Source organism: Artemia sp. Qi Xiang Cuo, chromosome 7, assembly GCF_049724085.1.
Source record: "Artemia sp. Qi Xiang Cuo chromosome 7, ASM4972408v1, whole genome shotgun sequence".
Lineage (NCBI taxonomy): Eukaryota > Metazoa > Arthropoda > Branchiopoda > Anostraca > Artemiidae > Artemia > Artemia sp. Qi Xiang Cuo.
The window spans coordinates 53,883,346-53,903,153 of NC_142800.1; the positions used below are offsets into that span (position 1 = coordinate 53,883,346).

Here is a 19,808-nt window from a genome sequence, read left to right on the forward strand (position 1 = left end):
TGCAAGAAAATGCATGTTCCACAAAGTTTGATGTGCAGTATTACGCTCAAAAACAAATGCCTACAAGCGATAAAATGTTTTTATAACAAACTAACACGATGAGTTACAAAAAATGGTAGAGTTAAAAAAAACTGGCAAAACTATATGAGTCTTGAACAGTCTTGGAAAGTATAAACAAATTCAAATTGAATATTAGATATATAATGATATTAATTGTTGAAAGATCCATCAGTTCAAGATTTTTTTTTCACTGTAATTTTTATTTTCATTTTCAATGCTGTAAGAACTGGAAAATAATAAATTTGTAATATACAAGTAATTCTTTTTCAGTGAAGCACCAATGACACAGAAGGCTTTAGGTTATTACAGTTAAAGAAGGGGGCAGTATCCAAATTTTGTTTGTAGTGAAACTATATTTGTCTTGACTAATCTTGAAAAGAACTAATAAATTAAACTGAATATTTGATGCATAAAGATATTAATTACTGGAAGCACATCAGTTCAAAATTTTACTTTAACTTTAATTTTTATTTTTTATATTAAATACAAAAGAGAACATTTGTAATATAATTCGTTTTCAGTAAAGCACCAATGACGCAGTAGGTTTTAAGCTTCTGTAGTGAGACGATACCCAAACTCTTGCTTGTAGTTATTTTTATTCGGTTCAAACTTGATTTGCATATTCTTTTTAAGTTTCACTCGTTTTAAGATTTATTTATTCATTTACATTAATATATATTGTATGTTTGTTCCCATTGATTGTTTATTTAATTTCTGTTCGTTTTAAGTTTCATTTATACTTTAGTAGCAAAATATTTGTTTTCGTTTTTAGCTTGATTTGCATATTCAATTCAAGCATCACTCATTTTAAGATATATTTATTAATTTATATTATTACTTGTTGTATTTTTTTTTTGCTAAGACTGTTTATTAAATTTATGTTCATTATGGGTTAAATATATTAATTAATAGTAATTTGTGGTCGTTTTTAGTTTGAATTTTAAAAGTTATTTTTACCTGCTGATCTTAAGTTTAAAATGACCTTTACTTTTCTTTGAAAAACTTATTTTCCGGAAAGTTTTTTTTAATTAGTTTTTGTTCGTTTTTGATTGCCAAAAATTTCAAGTTTTTATGGCATGGGGGGGAGGGGTACTTACTGTCCGATTATTCTTGACTTTAAAATACAGATCTTTCAATTTACATCGAATGAGGGTTTTTTGAAAGTCTATACGATTACCTCTTTGATAAAAACCTTATATATGAACAATAGACAGCTTGCATAACTTGTGGACAGCGATTGACAACAATGAATGGGTTGAAAAAAATAGCTCCAATAAGGGGGTTTAGACCATTTCACTTGCTGACACAAAGGGATCACGACTGTTTGGAATTGACCTTAATAGGATTTTGTGCGCCAAAGCAATTTTGCATCTATCACAGAGTATGTATTTTAACCTTATAATTGGATAATTATAATAGATTTCATATTTGTTCTTCCCATACAAAACCCTTCCCATAAATTATAAACCCCCCTTAATAAGTTATGCCCCAGGGCATAACTTAAAACGCCTACCCCCCGGGCCCTGATGGGCTATGTTGACACCGGAGTTTTTTGTTATCAGAACTTTGAGCTATTTTAACAAAATGTCTCTCTCAAAATTTTAACTGATGCATTTAGGGCTTGGAGGAGGGGGGGGGGCTAGTTACCCTCCAATTTCTTTTTACTATTAAAAAGTGAACAAAAACTTTTAGTTTTCAGTCAAATGAGCCCTCTCTAAAGTTTATACGAACATCCCTTCCATAAGAAATAATGGAAAGGATTCGGAAAAACTTTAAATTACAACCCTTGCCCTGAGGGAGGTGGGGGAATTGTCATCCTCTAAGACCTAATTTCCAAAACTAAAAACTACGTTTAATTAACTACGGCTGTCTCAAAATTTTGATTGGATATGCTTGGGGAAATGATGGTCGTGAGAGGGGGGTTAGAAAACCTCCAATCTTTCTTAACTATTTAAAAGATGGCTAGGTATTTGGATTTCAAATTAAATGGGCATTTTATGAAATTTCAATAACAAGACCTTGTATGGAAATCTCATATGCCCCCAGGGTATACTTAAAACCCTTGCCTTGAGGGTTGTGGGGTAGTTTCCCCTCCACAGGATGCGCCACTGCCTTGCGCTCTATGTCTCTTTCATTGTTGGGGAGGAGAGGAGATGCCTGTTAGCTGTGTTTTAATATCAACACATTTTAACGCTCAACGAACCTTTCAGGAATAAACAGAATTAGTTCAAAGGAAGGGGTGGGGAAAAAGGGCGTGTGGGGGGGTTGTTTGCCCTTCGATCAATTTTGACTCTTAAGAGCTGGACTAGAACTTCCAATTTCCAATCAAATAAGCTATCTCTGAAGTTAATACGAGAATCCCTTCCTGCCCTTAGGCCCTGGGGGGTTTTGTCGACGCCAGAGTTTTGTTACTTAACCTTTCAACTATTTTTAACAAAATGTTATTTTTAACCCTTGCATATAAAGCAGCTCTGGGGGGAAAGTAATAAAAAATATTGAAGCTATATAAGATTTATTCATTTATTTATGTTTGCACCGGTTATCTTTACGTTTGTAAGACAGTTAATTTTAATTTCTGTTCGTTCGTTTGGCCCAAATAACATCACTTTCGACTATTAAAAAGGGCACTAGCCCTTTGAATTTCTAATCGAATGAGCATTTTTTAAAGTTTCTACGGCAACACCTTCTGTAAAAACCTTATATGCCCCCAGGGCTTAACTTAAAACCCTTGCCCTGAGGGGTGTGGGGGATTGTCCTACCCAAAAATATATTTTCTATCTGGAAATCAACTATGCTGAACGAAATGGTTATCTCAAAATTTTGATTGGATGTGTTTGGGGGAATGATTAGCGTTGGGAGGGGGCTAGTTGCCCTCCAATCACTTTCGACTATTAAAAAGGGCACTATTCCTTTGAATTTCCAATCGAATGAGCCTTTTTTGAAGTTTTCTATGACAACGCCTTCTATAAAAACTTTATGTGCCCCCAGGGCATAACTTAAAACCCTTGCCCCGAGGGTTGTGGGGGATTGTCCTCCTCAAAAACATGTTTTCTATCTTAAAAACAACAACGCTGAAAAACAGAGCTATCACAAAATTTTGATTGGCTGTTGGGGGAGAAATGATGGGCATGGGGGGGGGGGCTAGTTCCCCTCCAAACAGTTTTGACTCTTAAAAAGGGAACTAGCCCTTTGAATTTCCAATCGAATGAACCTTTTTGAAGTTTCTAAGACAAAGCCTTCTATGAAAACCTTATATGCCCCCAGGGCATGTCTTAAAGCCCTTGCCCTGAAGGTTCTGGGGGAATTTCACTCCTCAAAAACGTATTTTCTATCTGGAAATCAACTACGCTTAACAAAATGGCTATCTCAAAATTTTTATTGGATGCGTTTTGGGAAATGATGGGCGCGGGGTGGGGGGCTAGTTGCACCCCAGTCACTTTCGACTATTAAAAAGAGTACTAGCCCTTTAATTTCCAATCGAATGAGCCTGTTTTGAAGTTTCTATGACAACGCCTTCTATAAAAACCTTATATGCCCATAGAGCATAATTTAAAAACCTTGACCTGAAGCTTGTGGGGGAGTTTCCTCCTCAAAAATATATATTCTATCTGGAAATCAACTACGCTGAACAAAATGGCTATCTCAAAATTTAGATTGGATGTGTTTGGAGGTATGATGGACGTGGGAAGGGGGATAGTTGCCCTTCAATACCTTTTGACTATTAAAAAGGGCACTAACTTTTTGAGTTTCCAATCGAATGAGCCTTTATCGAAGTTTCTACGACAACGCCTTCTATAAAAACCTTATATGCCCCCAGGGCATATCTTAAAACCCTTGTCCTGAGGGTTGTGGGGGATTGTCCTCCTCAAAAATATTTTTTCTATCTGGAAACCAACTACGCTGAACAAAATGGCTCTCTCAAAATTTTAATTGAATGTGTTTGGGGGAATAATGGGCGTGGGGAGGGGGCTAGTTACCCTCCAATCACTTTCGACTATTAAAAAGGACATTAGATTTTTGAATTTCCAATCGAATGAGCCTTTTTTGAAGTTTCTACGACAACGCCTTCTATAAAAACCTTATATGCCCCCAGGGTGTAACTTAAAACCCTTGCCCTGAGGGTTGTGGGGGAGTGTCCTCCTCAAAAATATATTTTGTATCTGGAAATCAACTACGCTGAACAAAATGGCTATCTGAAAATTTCGAATAGATATGTTTTGGGAAATGATGGGCGTTGGGGGGGGGGGGCTAGTTACACTCCAATAACTTTCGACTATTAAAAAGGGCACTAGCCCTTTAATTTCCAATCGAATGAGCCTGTTTTGAAGTTTCTACGACAATGCCTTCTATAAAAACCTTATATGCCCCTAGGGCATAACTTAAAACCCTTGCCCCGAGGGTTGTGGGAGAGTGTCCTCCTCAAAAATATATTTTCATTCTGGAAATCAACTACGCTGAACAAAATGGCTATCTCAAAATTTTGATTGGATGTGTTTGGGAGATTGATGGGCGTGGGGGGGGCTAGTTGCCCTCCAATCATTTTCGACTATTAAAAAGGGCACTAGAACTCTCGATTTCCAATCGAATGAGCCCCCTTTGAAGTTTTTACGACGACCCTTCCGTATGAAGTGCCTCTGGAAAATAAAATAATAATAAATAATAATAATAAAACATTGGAGCCGTATGGCCTTTACTATTGGCAACGCTACAGCGTTGCCTCTGATAACCTTATATGCCCCCCGGGCATAACTTAAAACCCTTGCCCTGAGGGTTGTGGGGGATTTTTCTCCTCAAAAACATGTTTTCTATGTGAAAATCAATTATGCTCAACAAAATGGCTATCTCGAAATTTTGATTGGATGTGCTTGGGGGATTGATGGGCGTGGGGGGGGGCTAGTTGCCCTTCAATTCTTTTCGAATATTAAAAAGAGCACTAGAACTTTGAATTTTCGATTGAATCAGCCCTTTGTGAAGTTTCTACGACGATCCCTTCCATATGAAATGCCTCTGGGGAAACAATAATAATAATAGTAATAAAACATTGGAGCCGTATGGCATTTACTATATGCAACGCTATAGCGTTGCTTCTGATTAAAATAATTCTTGTTACCCATTTGTTTGATTTGCTCTGTTTTAAGGTAGTTCTCTACTCTGTTTTCGTACTGATAACTTTTTTTCTATTTTAGTCGCTCTGTTCGACTGAGTACAGGGAAGTTTGCTAGATTTGCGGATGGAGCGGCTGTAGCGAACTTGGGAGAAACTTCAGTCATGGTAACTGCAGTCAGTAAAGCAAAATCCACCAACACTTCATTTTTGCCATTGGTTGTTGACTACAGGCAGAAAGCAGCAGCTGCTGGAAGAATCCCAACCAACTTTTTAAGAAGAGAATTGGGGGCAACAGAAAAAGAAATTTTGACCAGTAGAATGATTGACAGGTCTCTTCGACCTCTATTTCCCGAAGGGTATTTCTATGAAACACAAGTAAATTTTTGTTTATGTACATTGATATTTAAACACACTTTTATAAGCTTTACTCTGTAGCATAAATGAGCATGGTTTGAAACACAATTGATTGTAAAACAAAAATTGAAGCAGTTTATTGTATTGTGACAACATGCAAGCAAGAAAAAAGGTGAATCTGGTATCAGCGATTCCGCATATTCCTCATGATAATATATCTCCGTGAGTTGTAACTTGAATAGATAGCTACTTCAGTTCAACTGAGAATTAAAAGTAGCACACATAGAAGCTTAATGTTACTAGCCAGAATTTTCGTGGAAAGACCATTAGATTGGACCAACTACCAGGCAATTTTTGCCAACTGTTCTTTTTTTCCGACCAAAAATGAGGCTAATATCACATTATTTTCAGTGCATATAATCTCATTTATTGACATAGATTGAAATTCCGGTTGATGTTATGTTATTGTTGTCAGAAATGATTGACTAATTTAATTTTGTATTACTATTAAGCTATCTGTTTAATCCTAAGATTAGATTCTGTTATCAGCTGATCGAATACGTCGCGGAGAAGCCCTCCTCCCTTCCCGTCTGAGCCTTATATTGCAATCAAGCCCTTTGATTAAAGCTATCTTGTCCTAATCTGTATAGTAACATAAATAAAATCAGAATTCTATGCTGGATTTATTTTGTTACAGCAGCTTGAAGGGTTGCTGCAACCTTTTATCGATTTTGCCTACGAAAGTTTGTAGGAGTAGCACTTTAGTTTTGTTTCTTCGCATTGATGGGAGTTGTCAACCCCTTAAAGCTTAAAAAATGATATGTCTCAAGAAGAATTAGTTCTTCAAAAGAAGAAAAAGGGATGACTTACTCATTAAGAATGGTCTCAAAGTATATCGTGTTCTTAAACCTAACTTTATTTTCAATTTTCTAGATCTCAGTTAATACTGTTAGGCTTAGGAACACTATGTGTACAGGCCAACGCTTTAATATTTTGCTTCGAAACATAAAACCCAATGCAATCTATGCTTTATTCTAAAATTGCAGCATGTAGAAGCCGGGCCACGCTGCTTCGTCTGGAAACATAACGCTTAATAATTGTTTTCTATTTAATTGACGGTAAAAACAACTTGCCTCTAAGTTAATCCCTGAGTTATTGTCAAACAAAATGTTCGCTAATCAATGTAAAGTTACGTATTTGAGTTATATTATTGTTCATTATCCAGGCGTACCCAATTGCGCGAAGACAAATTTCTCAACCCTAAATCTTATCAACAATAAATAAAAGAAGGACCAGTTAGCACAAGTATGTAACCCCACGTCCCCGAGGATGAACAAGCTTTGCGATTCGTCCTGACAAGTTACTCTTTGTGATAGATGTGACTTCCCTCAATAATGAAAATTTCAAGGCTGCCAGCACCTTGATTGTAAAGATCAGAGGTTTATATATTGCGTGACGTCTCTTTGGTGGTTGGTACCCTCCTGCCAAATTTCAAGGGAATACAGGCCGTTTATTTCGGAAGGCTGGTAGGATTAAGAAATGTTGGATGCCTCTGAAAATTGATCCGATATGTTTCCTTTGCCCAAAATTACAAGTCCCATAAGATTCAAAAAGGAGAATATGCCTATGAAAATAATCATTCTTACGTCCTGTTGGCCCAAGGTACTAACCTCATAAATTTTAAGCCCGTCAGTGAAAATTAATGTTCCCTACTGTCTGATTCTTATATGATATCGCTTTAAAGTTGGTACAACATGTTTACCTATCGGTTTTATTGTACTTCAGTGCTATCAAGTTCCACCCAATTCCACTCAGTCCCATATAACTCAAGTCTGGTTCATGTGAACTCCCATTTAACACAACGCTCGTTTAAATTAACCCAGTTTAATCCAATTTCATTCAACTCAACCATATTCAACTCGACCCCGTCCAGTTCAACCTCTATTGGCTCAATCCCTGTGTAACTCGACCCCATTGAGCCAACTAAATCACACTTAACATTATCCTCCATTCAACTTAACCCTCTGCAGCTCAGCCTCCATAACCCAACTTGGCACATTCTGATGTAACTCAACTCCTATTCAAATCCACTCTAATTGACTCAGTAATATAACTGGACAAAATACCTTTAAAGGAGTTGATTAAACTACCAAAATTAAATCAGTATTAATGTAACTTGAATGCAATTGATTTTTATGAAGTCGATTTTTATTTGGTTTAGCTTCATGGGATTAAGTTGAACGGGGGCTGAGTTACATTGAGTTGAATTAAATGAGGGTTGAGTTGAATTTGTGTTGAGCTGAATGACGTTTGAGATAAATGAGATTGAGTTGAAAAGGGTTGGGTTACATTGTCACCCTATCTGTCCGCTAAAAAAGGGGAGAAGGGGGTTGCTGGAGGGGACTGGGGTCAACTTTTTTTTTAATCCTATAGGTAGAAAATCATTGAATACTTTTTGTTTTGACAATTTGAAATAGGCCTAAATCTCAGCTGTAAAGCTGGAGCTAGGAGGGATGGAAAGGTAGGAAGTTCACTGGCTCACTTTGTTGCTTTAGCATACAAGATCCTTGTGAAAGTTTTCGGTCCATACAGGATACAATATGCACGCGTATATGCCGAGAGGCAGGTAATGAGAGGAGTGGGGGAATGCTTGACGGGCCATGGGCCCACTTTATACTTCTGGCTGCAAGTGTTGAAAATCCTTGCATGGTTTAGCTTCTTGCAAGATACAGGGTAGGGAAAAATACAAACAAATTGGCAAAAAGTGTCCCTTTTTTTAAAAGTGGCCTTTTTAGACCCTGAAGTGGGCTGATATCACTGAAGGTGAAAAGTGTCCCTCTGACAACCCTGGTTCTGTAACTAGCTGTGCATTTGAACGTTATCACACAGTTCATAGACCCCGCAAGAATCCAGAAAAAATGACCCCCTTCCCAAAAAAAACAACAAAAAAACATTATAGACTATAATCGGGAATAATTGTACGGTTCCGGTTGACATATATTTAATTTTTTTTCAAATTTAAATTCATTTAAATTCATTAGAAATATATTTAAATTCATTAAAAATTGAATTTTTTTTTGTGGTAAAAATAATTCATTTAAAATACAAATACTTCAACCATTGACTAAAAAAAAAAAAAAATCAGAACTGTAAATTTTCACATGGACTTGCTTTTGTCCCCTTTGAGACCCAGGTGCCACCCAGGCATGGGGTTCTTAACCCCTATCCATCCTGTAATTAGGGTTTCTCCAGATAGACCTAAGGATCTTTTTATTTTTGTGTCTGCATGACTTCGGGTTTTGCACTGAAGCAATTATTTCTGTTTAAGGAATAAATCAAGAATAAACCTCGGACGAAGGATTTGCACAATCTTTGACAAAATTCAAATCCGCCTTGGGAAGGAACCGAAGTACCATAAGGCAGTAGTTACTCCAGGAGTAATGAAATGGGCAATTTCAATAAAAAAAATGTCAACGAAAAGTTTAGCCGACATAATATACATAACAGAAAAATTCCCCAGTCATTTTTCTAAGTTATATATTTAAAAAATTCTTGTATTCTGATTTGTCGTTATTTATTTGTGGAATCTTTTACTCCATGTTCCCCCTTTAACTCTCATATTTGGACTGAATGTAAGTAGTTGATTTTACAAAAGAAAATAATTTTTATTCTTGTGTTTATTTTTAAATGTCAACTTATACTTGCTATTGACACTTCTTAAAGGTTCAACTTATGTCTCTGCTGCCTTGCAGATCCGGATTTGATGCTAAGAATAGGGACTTGTCAATTGTTGTGTCAGTTGTACTCAGGTTTTGTTAGATTGTCTTTGATGATGTAAGCCCAATTGGTTGGAATCATTATCCGTATTATTTTATCTAACTATTTGCTGATTAGTATTAAACCGTCTTAAAATCTTTTTTAATGACTCTGTTCTACCGCATGAACTTGAGTTAACCCTGAATGACTACGCAGAGTTTTCTTGGCCCATATCTTTAGAATATTCATGCTTTCTGTAATTATTTTTGCGATATCAAAGTCCACCCCTACCCCCCAACTCTCTGAAAAAATGCAAATCTCGCATGTATTCCTGCATTTGAGTAATTTTTCGTAATTTGGGAGGTAAATGACGCTAGGAAAGTGGGTGGGAGAGGCAGCAGTTTTTCGTTAATGATGAGATCATTTATCATTTTAACATTTTGTTTTTAAGTATGAAATGTCGCAATTCATAAATTATACCGTTAGTGAAGTAGAAATATGGTTAACTATTTGCAATTATGAATGGAATTTCTCAATTTTAGGTAATGTGTAACTTACTAGCAGTGGACGGTGTTTATGATCCAGAAGTTTTGAGTATAAATGCTGCGTCGGCCGCTTTATCCATATCAGATATACCCTGGAATGGACCAGTAGCTGCTGTCCGTGTTGCATACATTGACAATGAAGTGATAATAAACCCAACAAGACAAGAACTGGCACATAGTGATTTAAATCTAGTAGTTTCTGCATCAAAAGATGACCTAATTGTTATGCTTGAGGCAAGTGGAAATAACCTAGAAAATAGCAAGTTCATCAAATGCATTAAAGACGGTGTTGCTGAATGTCAAATAATTACTAAATCTATAGAAAGGTTGCAAAGTGTTGCTGGAAAAGCTAAAAGGGAAGTGCAGTCTATGGCTGAACCTGATGAAGAAACTAGGACATTTCTAAAGATGCTCTGTGTTAATAAACTTAGAGGTATTTTCAGTGATTTTACTCACGATAAAATATCTAGGGATGTATCAGTGTCTCAAGTGAGGGCTGAGACTTTGGAAAAAGTCAGAATGAATTTCCCAACTGCTGACCCTGCTGTCTCTTCAGAATATTTTAACAAAGTCTTGAAGGGAATATTTAGAAATTTAATTTTTGAAACTGAGCGCAGGTACGTAAGACATTTGTCTACCAAAAACCAAAACACTGTGTTTGCCTCGTCCATGCTAATGAGTCCTGAGCCTTGCTCAGGACATGGATGATGCTTAAAGAACTCCTAGGTATCTCGTTTCTACTTTAGAAAAATAGTCTCTGACAATGTACACCTAAATTACCAACAGCATTGGGAAGCAGTTTTTTGCATAAGAAGGTTTATTTATACATTCAAAGTTACTTTCGTGCTCGATTTATCTTCGGTTTTTCGTCACTCACTGTTTTCCTGTAAAACTGCCTGAAGGCTCATTCGTGCAATTTTGGATTTTCCAAAAAAAACATCAATTGTTTAGAATAGTTGTAGGTTTTATATGCTAAATTCAAAAATTTAGTTAGACTCATGGTTTTTGTGTAATAATTTTTTGTAGTTTTGATTTTTTTTTTCGCTTTTTTCAGACCAAAACAGTTTAAAAGTCACTGTGTAAAACTTTAGGTGGTAGAAAAATTTGGATGAAATTCTTGAATTTTGCATTAAAAGCTAGATTGGAATATTACGTTTTAATTTTGAAGCAAAAAGTTTGGTTTTGTTCCCGAGTAGGGATGGTACATTTTAAATTATTCCTATTTTAAAGAGTAAAGTGAAAAATGTAGGAATGTTTTCTAATGCAGTTTTATACACTATATAAATTTAAAAATATAATTTGAATTTACAGTGGATACTTAGTTTTATTTCTTTCGCTTTTTTTTTTCAAACCAAATAGGTACATATTTTTATAAGTACATTATTTTTTGTACCTATGTACCTATATTTTTATAGGTACATAGTTTTATAGGTACATTATTGTGCAAAACTTTTGGTGGCAGAAAATTATTATTGTATTTATCAAATTCACCATGAAAATCTCTATAGGATCAATTTTTTTATTTTCTGAGCCAAATACAAAGTTCGAGTAAGTTTCCTAATTTAATTAATCATAATCGGTAATAATAATAAAGTGAACCTTCTTGTGCAGCCAAACATATGCTCCTCTCAAAATAGAATACCCCCCCCCCCTCTCCACCCCATTTGTGACTATGAGACCTGTTCTTGCCGACTGAAGTTTGACAGTTTCATCTGCTGACAGTTCAACGCTTAATTTCTTTTGGTTTTAGACGTGTATTTGGTATTTTCTAGTCATTGGCTAATTTTTTTTTTTTTTAATTTGAAAGTTAGGACCACATAGCTCGCAAATTCGTTTTAAGTTGAAAACGTCAAAGGTTTTGTTTGTAACTCATATAGGTCTTAAAATATTCATCAGTTTATACAAAATATCAAAGGGGTGATTGCCAATAAGGCTATAGTATTTAGAGCAGGAAAAAATTTTAATGGAAGCTAAAAAAAAGGAAGAGACATATCAAGGCTACCCAAGCTAAAATGTAATTTTCTTCAATTTTTGAATTGGAGAGAGGAAAACTTCTGGTTAAGGGTTGGAAATTAAATGAAAATTAGGTGCTTACAGTGACTTGCCACTCCGCAAAACCTTGTTAACCCAGTGTTTTCCCCACAATCCAGATGCACTAGCTGCGTCCTGTAGAGATTTGAAACAACACTTCTAATAGCACCTCTACATGTTCTAAATAGCACTTCTACATGTTGGAAGATTACAGTATATCCTTCAAAACTATTTCAAACTGACCCCTCCTGTGAATGAGCTTTTCAGCTCTTTGGGAATGCCTGGTATGTGTGCACTTTCGTAATCAGTTATATCGTGGTACATAAAGTTTGGTTTAACATAGTCACTGTCAGCTATGCAAATAGTTCCAAAGCGGGCAGTAGCAGAACTCGACAAAATTCGAATAGGTGCCGAAAAATTTGGGGATAGTGGAAAGACTGGCATTTTGGTCAAAATCTGCCGACAAATTTCTCTAGGCTATGAAAATTGCCAAGTAGCATGGCTACCATGCTACCCAACTTTTTGCACACCAGGTCACTGTCCAAAAATATTTTACGTCCTATGAACATATATACGGTGGAGTAAATACTGTCTTTAGTTTTTTATCTTCCTTTTTATAATTCTCTTCTTAAATTTATTGCATTCTTTTTTAATTACTTGTTATCAAATTGGAAAGTTGTTTTATGAACGATGCCAGAATAACCTAGTATGTTATTGAAGGTGCGATGGAAGGCTTTTAACTGAAGTGAGACCCATCAGCTGTGAAGTGAATTTACAAAGGCCTCTGCATGGCTCCTCTCTCTTTCAACGAGGCCAAACGCAAGTATTCTCTACAGTTGCCTTTGATTCCCCAGATTCAGCAATAAAAGGCGATGCTCTTTCGGTGCTCCTTGGGTATGTGGTTAATTTTATTTATATTTGATCCTTTTTCCGCCTCTTTTTTCATCTCTTTTAGTTAAGCATAATTGAATTGAATTCAATTTATATATAACCTTTTTTTATAATTTCTTTTACTTTTTTTATAAGAAAAAAAAAGCAAAAGAAAAAGACGGAAAATGACAAATAAAACAAAATTAAAATTCATAGAATAAGCACACAAGCATAGTAATTAACCAAACAATCACACAGTATACATAACAGGCATAAAAAGACATTGCACAACCACAATAAAACAAGCACATAGACAAGCACAAATAAAATAAAGATAAAATTCATAGAATAAGCACATAAGCATAATAGCTAACCAAATAATCACACAGTATACATAACAAACACAAAAACAGTGAACGTGATACATTTATCATTTTAAAAGGGAACACCAAGGGTGTCCATTAATTCCTTTATTGTAAGCTTCAATGCCTCTGCCGATGGCAGCATTAGGGTCAATCATACTATGTCTCCTATTGGCTCAAGAATTACTAGCCCAGGGGGGGGGCGAGAAGATATTCAGTATACCGGTAGTAAATTTGTCGGAGTTGCTTTGATTCCTTTGCGGAAAAGGTACGCCAAAAAAACATGCAAGGTATAAAAAATCTGGGAGCGCATACGAGTTATATAATTAAGCTAGTAGATGGCGATTAAAACGGAGTTTGTTGGATACTACCGTAGGTACTCGTCCTCCGGCGCTGGGAATGGTGAATGAGAAGCTTTTTAGTTGCTTTAAGGAAGTCACCGGTTTGGAGGCCAAGATAATTCATTTCCAATTTAGGAGCAACCAATACTCCCTTAAGATCAACATTAAATCCTTCGGGAACTGGGCCCCAGTTGAATAGTACCGCTTCTGACTTTTCAGCGGTAAACTTAAGTTTTGTTTTTGCACGCTCGCGACTCAGAATAGAAATTTTTTCTCAAACGCCAGTACCGTTCGGCTGGTGTTGAAGACATCATCTGCATAAACATTAAGAGATACATCTATCCCTTCTAAAATACAAGAGGAAACCACTTGGGACTGTCCGTCCAGAATAGAACGCGATTGGGGATGTAAAGGCGTCTTGCCTGAATCCGGTACGAACAGGTACAATTATCTTTGTAATCATTCCGTCAGGCAGATTAACAATGACATTTAAATGATTATACATATCATACAAACCACGAATGATACAGGTACTGACCCCGCGTTTATACAATTCAGTGAGGATATGCGCGTGAATTATCAAATCAAAAGCACGACTGACATCATGGCTCCCTAGAACAAGTGGCTCTCCTGATTTATCAGGACCCTATTCCTTTCTGGAACCCAAATTGGTGTGGGGGCATTTAACATTTATCAAGCAACTCAGGCATTATCAACTTCTCAAAAATTTTACAAAACGTTGTAGCTACGGTACCGTTATTGTCCGATGTGATGAATATTCATTTAAGGGTTTATTATTTTTAGGGACAGGAGTAAGACGGCCAATTGAAAACGAGGAAGGAACTATTCCTTTTTGTAAACATCATTTGAAAAAGTAGAACAAGATGGGGAAAAAGAGAAGGGGTTCCATATAGGAGGTGTATGGCGGAAACGTGATCTGTGCCTCTTGAGAGAGGTTTCTTGATTTTGCGAATTATATTATAAACATCCGAAACTGCTGCAGTAAACATTGATCTGACCCTTATCGAAAATATCTTTCGAGTGTGAATTTGGAGGGATTTTCTATTAGGGGGTCTGATTCTGAAAATTCTCTGGAGAAATGCTGTTCCCATAGTTCGGAAGGGATATTAAATGACTGGTTGGCTTTTGTTTTTGTTTATGTGTTAAATTTTTCCACAAAAGTCCTGGGTTATTAATAATCTTTTCAGAAAAATTGGAACGAATAGTATCTCTATGTTTCTCTAGCTCTTTTAAAAAACGGTGTTTGGTGGATAAACTAATCTGATTTACTACACCAGTTCTGGGACGGCCGAAATCGATCCAGATACTTAGCCAGAATTTGGCCGTATTACAAGCCTCAACAAGCAAAGAATTCTGGGACCAGTCCTCCACTTGGGATCCAACTCGTATTTTAGTGCCAGGGACAAACTGTTTTTCTCTGCTTGTAGTAAGGCGTGTTGTTGGGGTTCCACCCCTGTTTCTTTTCCTTTCAGATAAATGACCTGTTTTCGTTTTCTTAATTACGTTTGCTTATAGTATAATTTCAAAAGACAGGTTAAATTCTCGTTGCTAAGTTAGAGTCGTCGCAATAAGAAGCTTCGAAGTAAGTTCTATTTTTGGACTTCCTGGTTTGGAGCCATTGAAAGGTAAAGCTAAGAGAGTAGAATTGGGTTTGAATGGGGATTGAGAGGATTGGCTGGGCCAAGCGAAGGTCCACCCCTATGAAATGTTATGTACAAAATATTATTTTGATTTAGTCTGCGTTTAGACCCCATTCGGGGAGATATATTTTTGTGGTATTATTGTGACCGTTTGGAAGAATACAAGTAAGATATTTTCTACAAACTGTGTACTAGTTTCTGTAACCCAGGAGGGTAGGAATAGAGTTACGAGATACCGTCATTATTATATTGACAGGGAGGTTTGTTACCTCCAAGGAGAGAGTTAGAGATTTTCTAGCCGTAACCCAAGGCGGGTACACTTGGCTTTAGAAAGTGGCCATTTGACCACTCGATCACGTCATCGTACCCTGGGACAGGGTATACTATAAATAGGGTAGTACCAAACCCGATATTTGCAGAACCGGGGTGGTAGACGCGGCATCACATTATATTTTGGGGCCGGGGCTTTCCCCTCCAATAAGTGGTGATACCCGTATATTACCACTCCAGTGGCGTTGCGGCCTACCGTTATAATACTGGTGGCTAAATACCACGAACACGTGTGAAATAAGTGACACGTATATATTTAGCTTAATACGAGTTTCATTAATTGAACGTGGAACCAAATTCTGGAGAAGCTCAAATGGTATTTTTACCTTTGTGAGAATATTATCAATGCAATGCTGGTACTGGAGTATATCAATCTTTTTCCATTCTACCACAGTACGCCATTTAGATTCTTAGGTTGCCCGTGCACGGTTAAATGGAGCGATAACACTAAAAGACAAAGGCAAATGATCAGATACTACAAAATCATTAAGTAAGGTTACACTTACTGCACGGCTGGCAATACTACCTGAAACAAGCTCGTGATCAAGGTTCGACACTGATCCTGATGGGTGTATATATTTGAAATCAGCAGATTTTGGTAAGAGAACACTTCCATTTGAAATCAGGCTAAGAAAGCTAAAAATCTATCGTCAAAGAGAATGCTTGCCACACTCTAGTATATTTTAAGGTTGCCTTTGATCACCCAGCTTTAGCAATTAAACATTTATTAGGATATAATACATCAAATACAATAAAGAAAGATGGAAAAAAATGGCTGCATAGTAAAAATCCTAGAAGAAATTAGTATTTTTCTTAGAGGGAATAAGAGCTCGAAGGGCTGGGAGAAAATCACCATTGAGCATGAATAAAATCACCCGTTATTAAATACCCTAATAAATGAAGATAATAAAATGAAGGAAACAGAGAGAAATTATGAAGAAAGTAAAAAAATCATAAAAATGAAAGAAAATAAGAGTGCCAGATAGTTGGGTAGATTAAAAAACATTCTTGGAGTAGTATGATGAAAGAAAAATCGATAGTTTAGTTGCAATACCAGTAACAAGACTATGCTTGATAAAATTCTCTTTAGTCCCCTTTTAGAAATAGGATCCAACCCCATGGTGCCACAGTAGGGTCAATCTCTACTTTGTAATATTGGACCCAGAATTCGATCTGTTCAATCTCAGCTACTAGAGGGCCTGGAATTGCATGTAGATTATGCATTAGAGTCTCTAAATAATCAAAGAAAAGAGGTATTATCAACATTTAAATCTTGTCAAGGAAGTTGCTCCCTCAGTGCTTCTTTGGAAGTTTTAATTATATTGAATTTTCTGTTGACTTTCATTTTTTTTTTAATTTTTTTTAGTTAACCATACTGATTAAATGTCTTTGTTGTTCATGGAATTCCTAATTTGTTTAGGAGGATTTTTATGACTACTATGGTAAAGCCTTGGTAAGTCATGAAACTGAACTATGATGAATTCATGAAATGATTCAGGATGAATAAGAAAATTAAAAAATTTTTAAATTACAGAAACTAGTTAAGAGCAATAATAACAAAGGTAAAATAATGCGGAACGATAAGAGAAATAAGGTCAAATGTAGTTAAATAGAAGGAAAGACTAAAGACCAAAAAAAAAAAAAAAAAAAAAAAAAACTGGGAAAGCATACAATTACTAATATTTACATTGGTGGTAATCTACGAATGGCATTAATTTATAAGACTACAATTGAAATTGCAAGTACATATTTTTGACAAGTATATTCTTGGTATTTAGTTTTTTAGTTCTTTGGCTTTTTATACCAGTTTTGTTGTTTCTTTTCTATTGTCTTTATAAGTTTTTGTTGTCATTTTTTCTATTGTCACGTTTTTTGGTTGCCCTTAATCTTATCTTTTTTTCGAGATTTAATGACCTTCCATGTTTCCTATTGTTTAGTTCATACCAGTTGAGCTACCCTTCTGGGGAGGGGCGATTAATCCTTCTTATTTAGTGATACTTTTTCTTATTTTACGTGTGACAGGCACATTTTCAGGAGGTATGAAAAACATTACCCTTTTTTGGTTATTAATTAAAAGAAAAAAATTCCATAAAATAAGTTTTTCAAAGAAAAGTAAAGAACTCCATTAAACAAAAAATGAGCAAAAATAAAATCAAATAATCTACCAAGCGTGAAACTACCACAAATCAGCATCGATAAAAAAATAAAACCCAAAACGAACAGAAATTATAATAAATAACCGAGTCAAACTCAAAAGGAGCAGAAATTAACATAAGTTGGGCTCAAAACCCCTATGCCTTCCCAAGACCAGAACATAATTTGCACTTTTCTGAAAACAATATAAATTTTTTTACTTTCAAAACTTTAATAAATCAAATAATATTAACATTTTGATTACTAAATATCAGTATATATATATAAAACTGACAATGCACATTCATTTGTATTTTTTTCAGTAAAGTGCAAATTATGTTCTGGCCTTGGGAAGGCATAGGGGTTTTGAGCCCAACTTATGTTAATTTCTGCTCGTTGAGGATATATATATATATCCATAAAAAGGTAAAAGGACTAAGAATTATTTTAAGAAAGCGAAACCTTTACTAAATGAATATTTCGGTTCTATATCTAAAAACCATCATTAGCAAAGCACAGATAAATATAAAATAAGACTTACAATAAAACACATGACTCGTTTGTCCCTTATTTTACTTGGTATATATATATATATATATATATATATATATATATATATATATATATTATGTATATCGGCCTTTACGCTTACTGTTGCACCCCTGATAAAAGGATGTATTACACGAAAGAAGACTTGTGTTGCGTAAAAACCGGTATTTTCGGTATTTTTCCAGTCTCATTTAAGATATAATTCATTTAACAGAAGTGTCTATTAACTTTTATCTGATTTTTAGAGGCCTAAAAGAGAAAAATTTCTTCCTGCATTATGAATTCCCCCCATATGCCACAAATGAGACGGGCCGAGCTGGTGCTTATGGAAGACGTGAGATTGGACATGGAGCTCTGGCGGAGAAGGGTCTAAGACCAGTAGTACCTTCTAATTTTCCTTTCACTATTCGCCTTACTAGTGAAGTTTTGGAATCAAACGGTAAGCCTACTTCAAATGATATGTTTTGCAGTAGGCTAAAGCAAATCCTTCTGGCCATTTAACATTGATTTGAAAAAGGTTTTTTTTTATAAAAAAAGAAAGTTTGTCAATAAAATTTAAAGAGCCATATTAAACACTCAAACAAGCAGAAATAAAGTCGTATAATAATTCAAACATAAACGCACAGAAATCACTTTGATTTGGTAAATGAAACCTAAAATGAACACAATTTAAAATGGATCATCAAAGTAGACCATTTTCAAATCGCTGTCTGGAAAAGTTGTCCTTGTGGCGTGGTGATCAAGTTTCAATGAAACCATGCATTAATCGTGTTCATTGACCCGTTATTTCCAAGGGTAATTCGAGTTATAGATCTTATTGACCCGTTAATTTCCAAAGGTAATTCGAGTTCTAGAATTGACGAGAGTTGTTACTGTCCTCCAAGAAAAATGAGTAGAAATATTGTCTGAAACTCACTGGACTGGGCCGAAAATTACTATAAGCGTAAATGTACTGAATTGTTTTTGCTATTTAGCCTCTGTTGTCAAAAGTCATGTCATTTATTTTGAAATTTAAAATATTTCCCACTCGAAGATTTTTTCGAGTGATATATAACTTTGATTAGAAATATAACTTTTTCTTACTTTTGAACCTGAAGCTTTTCTAAATACTCTTCAAAAGACTCTGATTGTAGGATTTGGCTCCGCTGGCCGAGACTGAATTCAGTAAAAAAAAAAAAAAAAAAAAAAAAAAAAAAAAAAATAGAATGCATCTGCTTCTCCTACTGCACCACCCAGTGCCTCCTGGTGCATTGGGTGTACCAAGGGATTGTCCCTCCTGGTCGTCTTTAATGTATTTTTTAGCATACATAACAAGCGAACAGGGGGCGGGGTGTTGTTGGAAACTGTTAACTATTAGGTTTATGGTGATGTTTACAGTTAAAGGTAAAGCATTGCCTCCTGTTTTGTTAGTTTCGTAGTTTTAGATATTAGCATAGGGATGAGGCCCAAGAAATAATCTTTTTGGTATTCGTACCCCCTCTCCTTTAGGCCATAGACACTTCAAACGGTGGTGTTGTTGGAAACTATTCACTATTAGGTTTATGGTGATGTTTACAGTTAAAGGTAAAGCATTGCCTGTTTTGTTAGTTTCGTAGTTTTTAGATATTAGTATAGGGATGAGGCCCAAGAAATAATCTTTTTGGTGTTCGTACCCCCTCTCCTTTAGGCCATAGACACTTCAAACGGTGGTGTTGTTGGAAACTATTCACT

General features: G+C 35.6%; 1 protein-coding gene across 1 annotated transcript in view; it reads left to right on the plus strand.

Annotated features, from left to right (window-relative positions):
* PNPase (polyribonucleotide nucleotidyltransferase 1) overlaps positions 1 to 19,808 on the plus strand; it is a 44,868-nt gene that overhangs the window by 7,008 nt on the left and 18,052 nt on the right. Inside the window, exons 2-5 of the mRNA XM_089091864.1 lie at positions 5,247 to 5,541; positions 9,819 to 10,438; positions 12,573 to 12,746; positions 18,344 to 18,537. Coding sequence (XP_088947990.1) covers positions 5,247 to 5,541; positions 9,819 to 10,438; positions 12,573 to 12,746; positions 18,344 to 18,537 — 1,283 coding nt within the window. The remainder of the gene's footprint in view (positions 1 to 5,246; positions 5,542 to 9,818; positions 10,439 to 12,572; positions 12,747 to 18,343; positions 18,538 to 19,808) is intronic.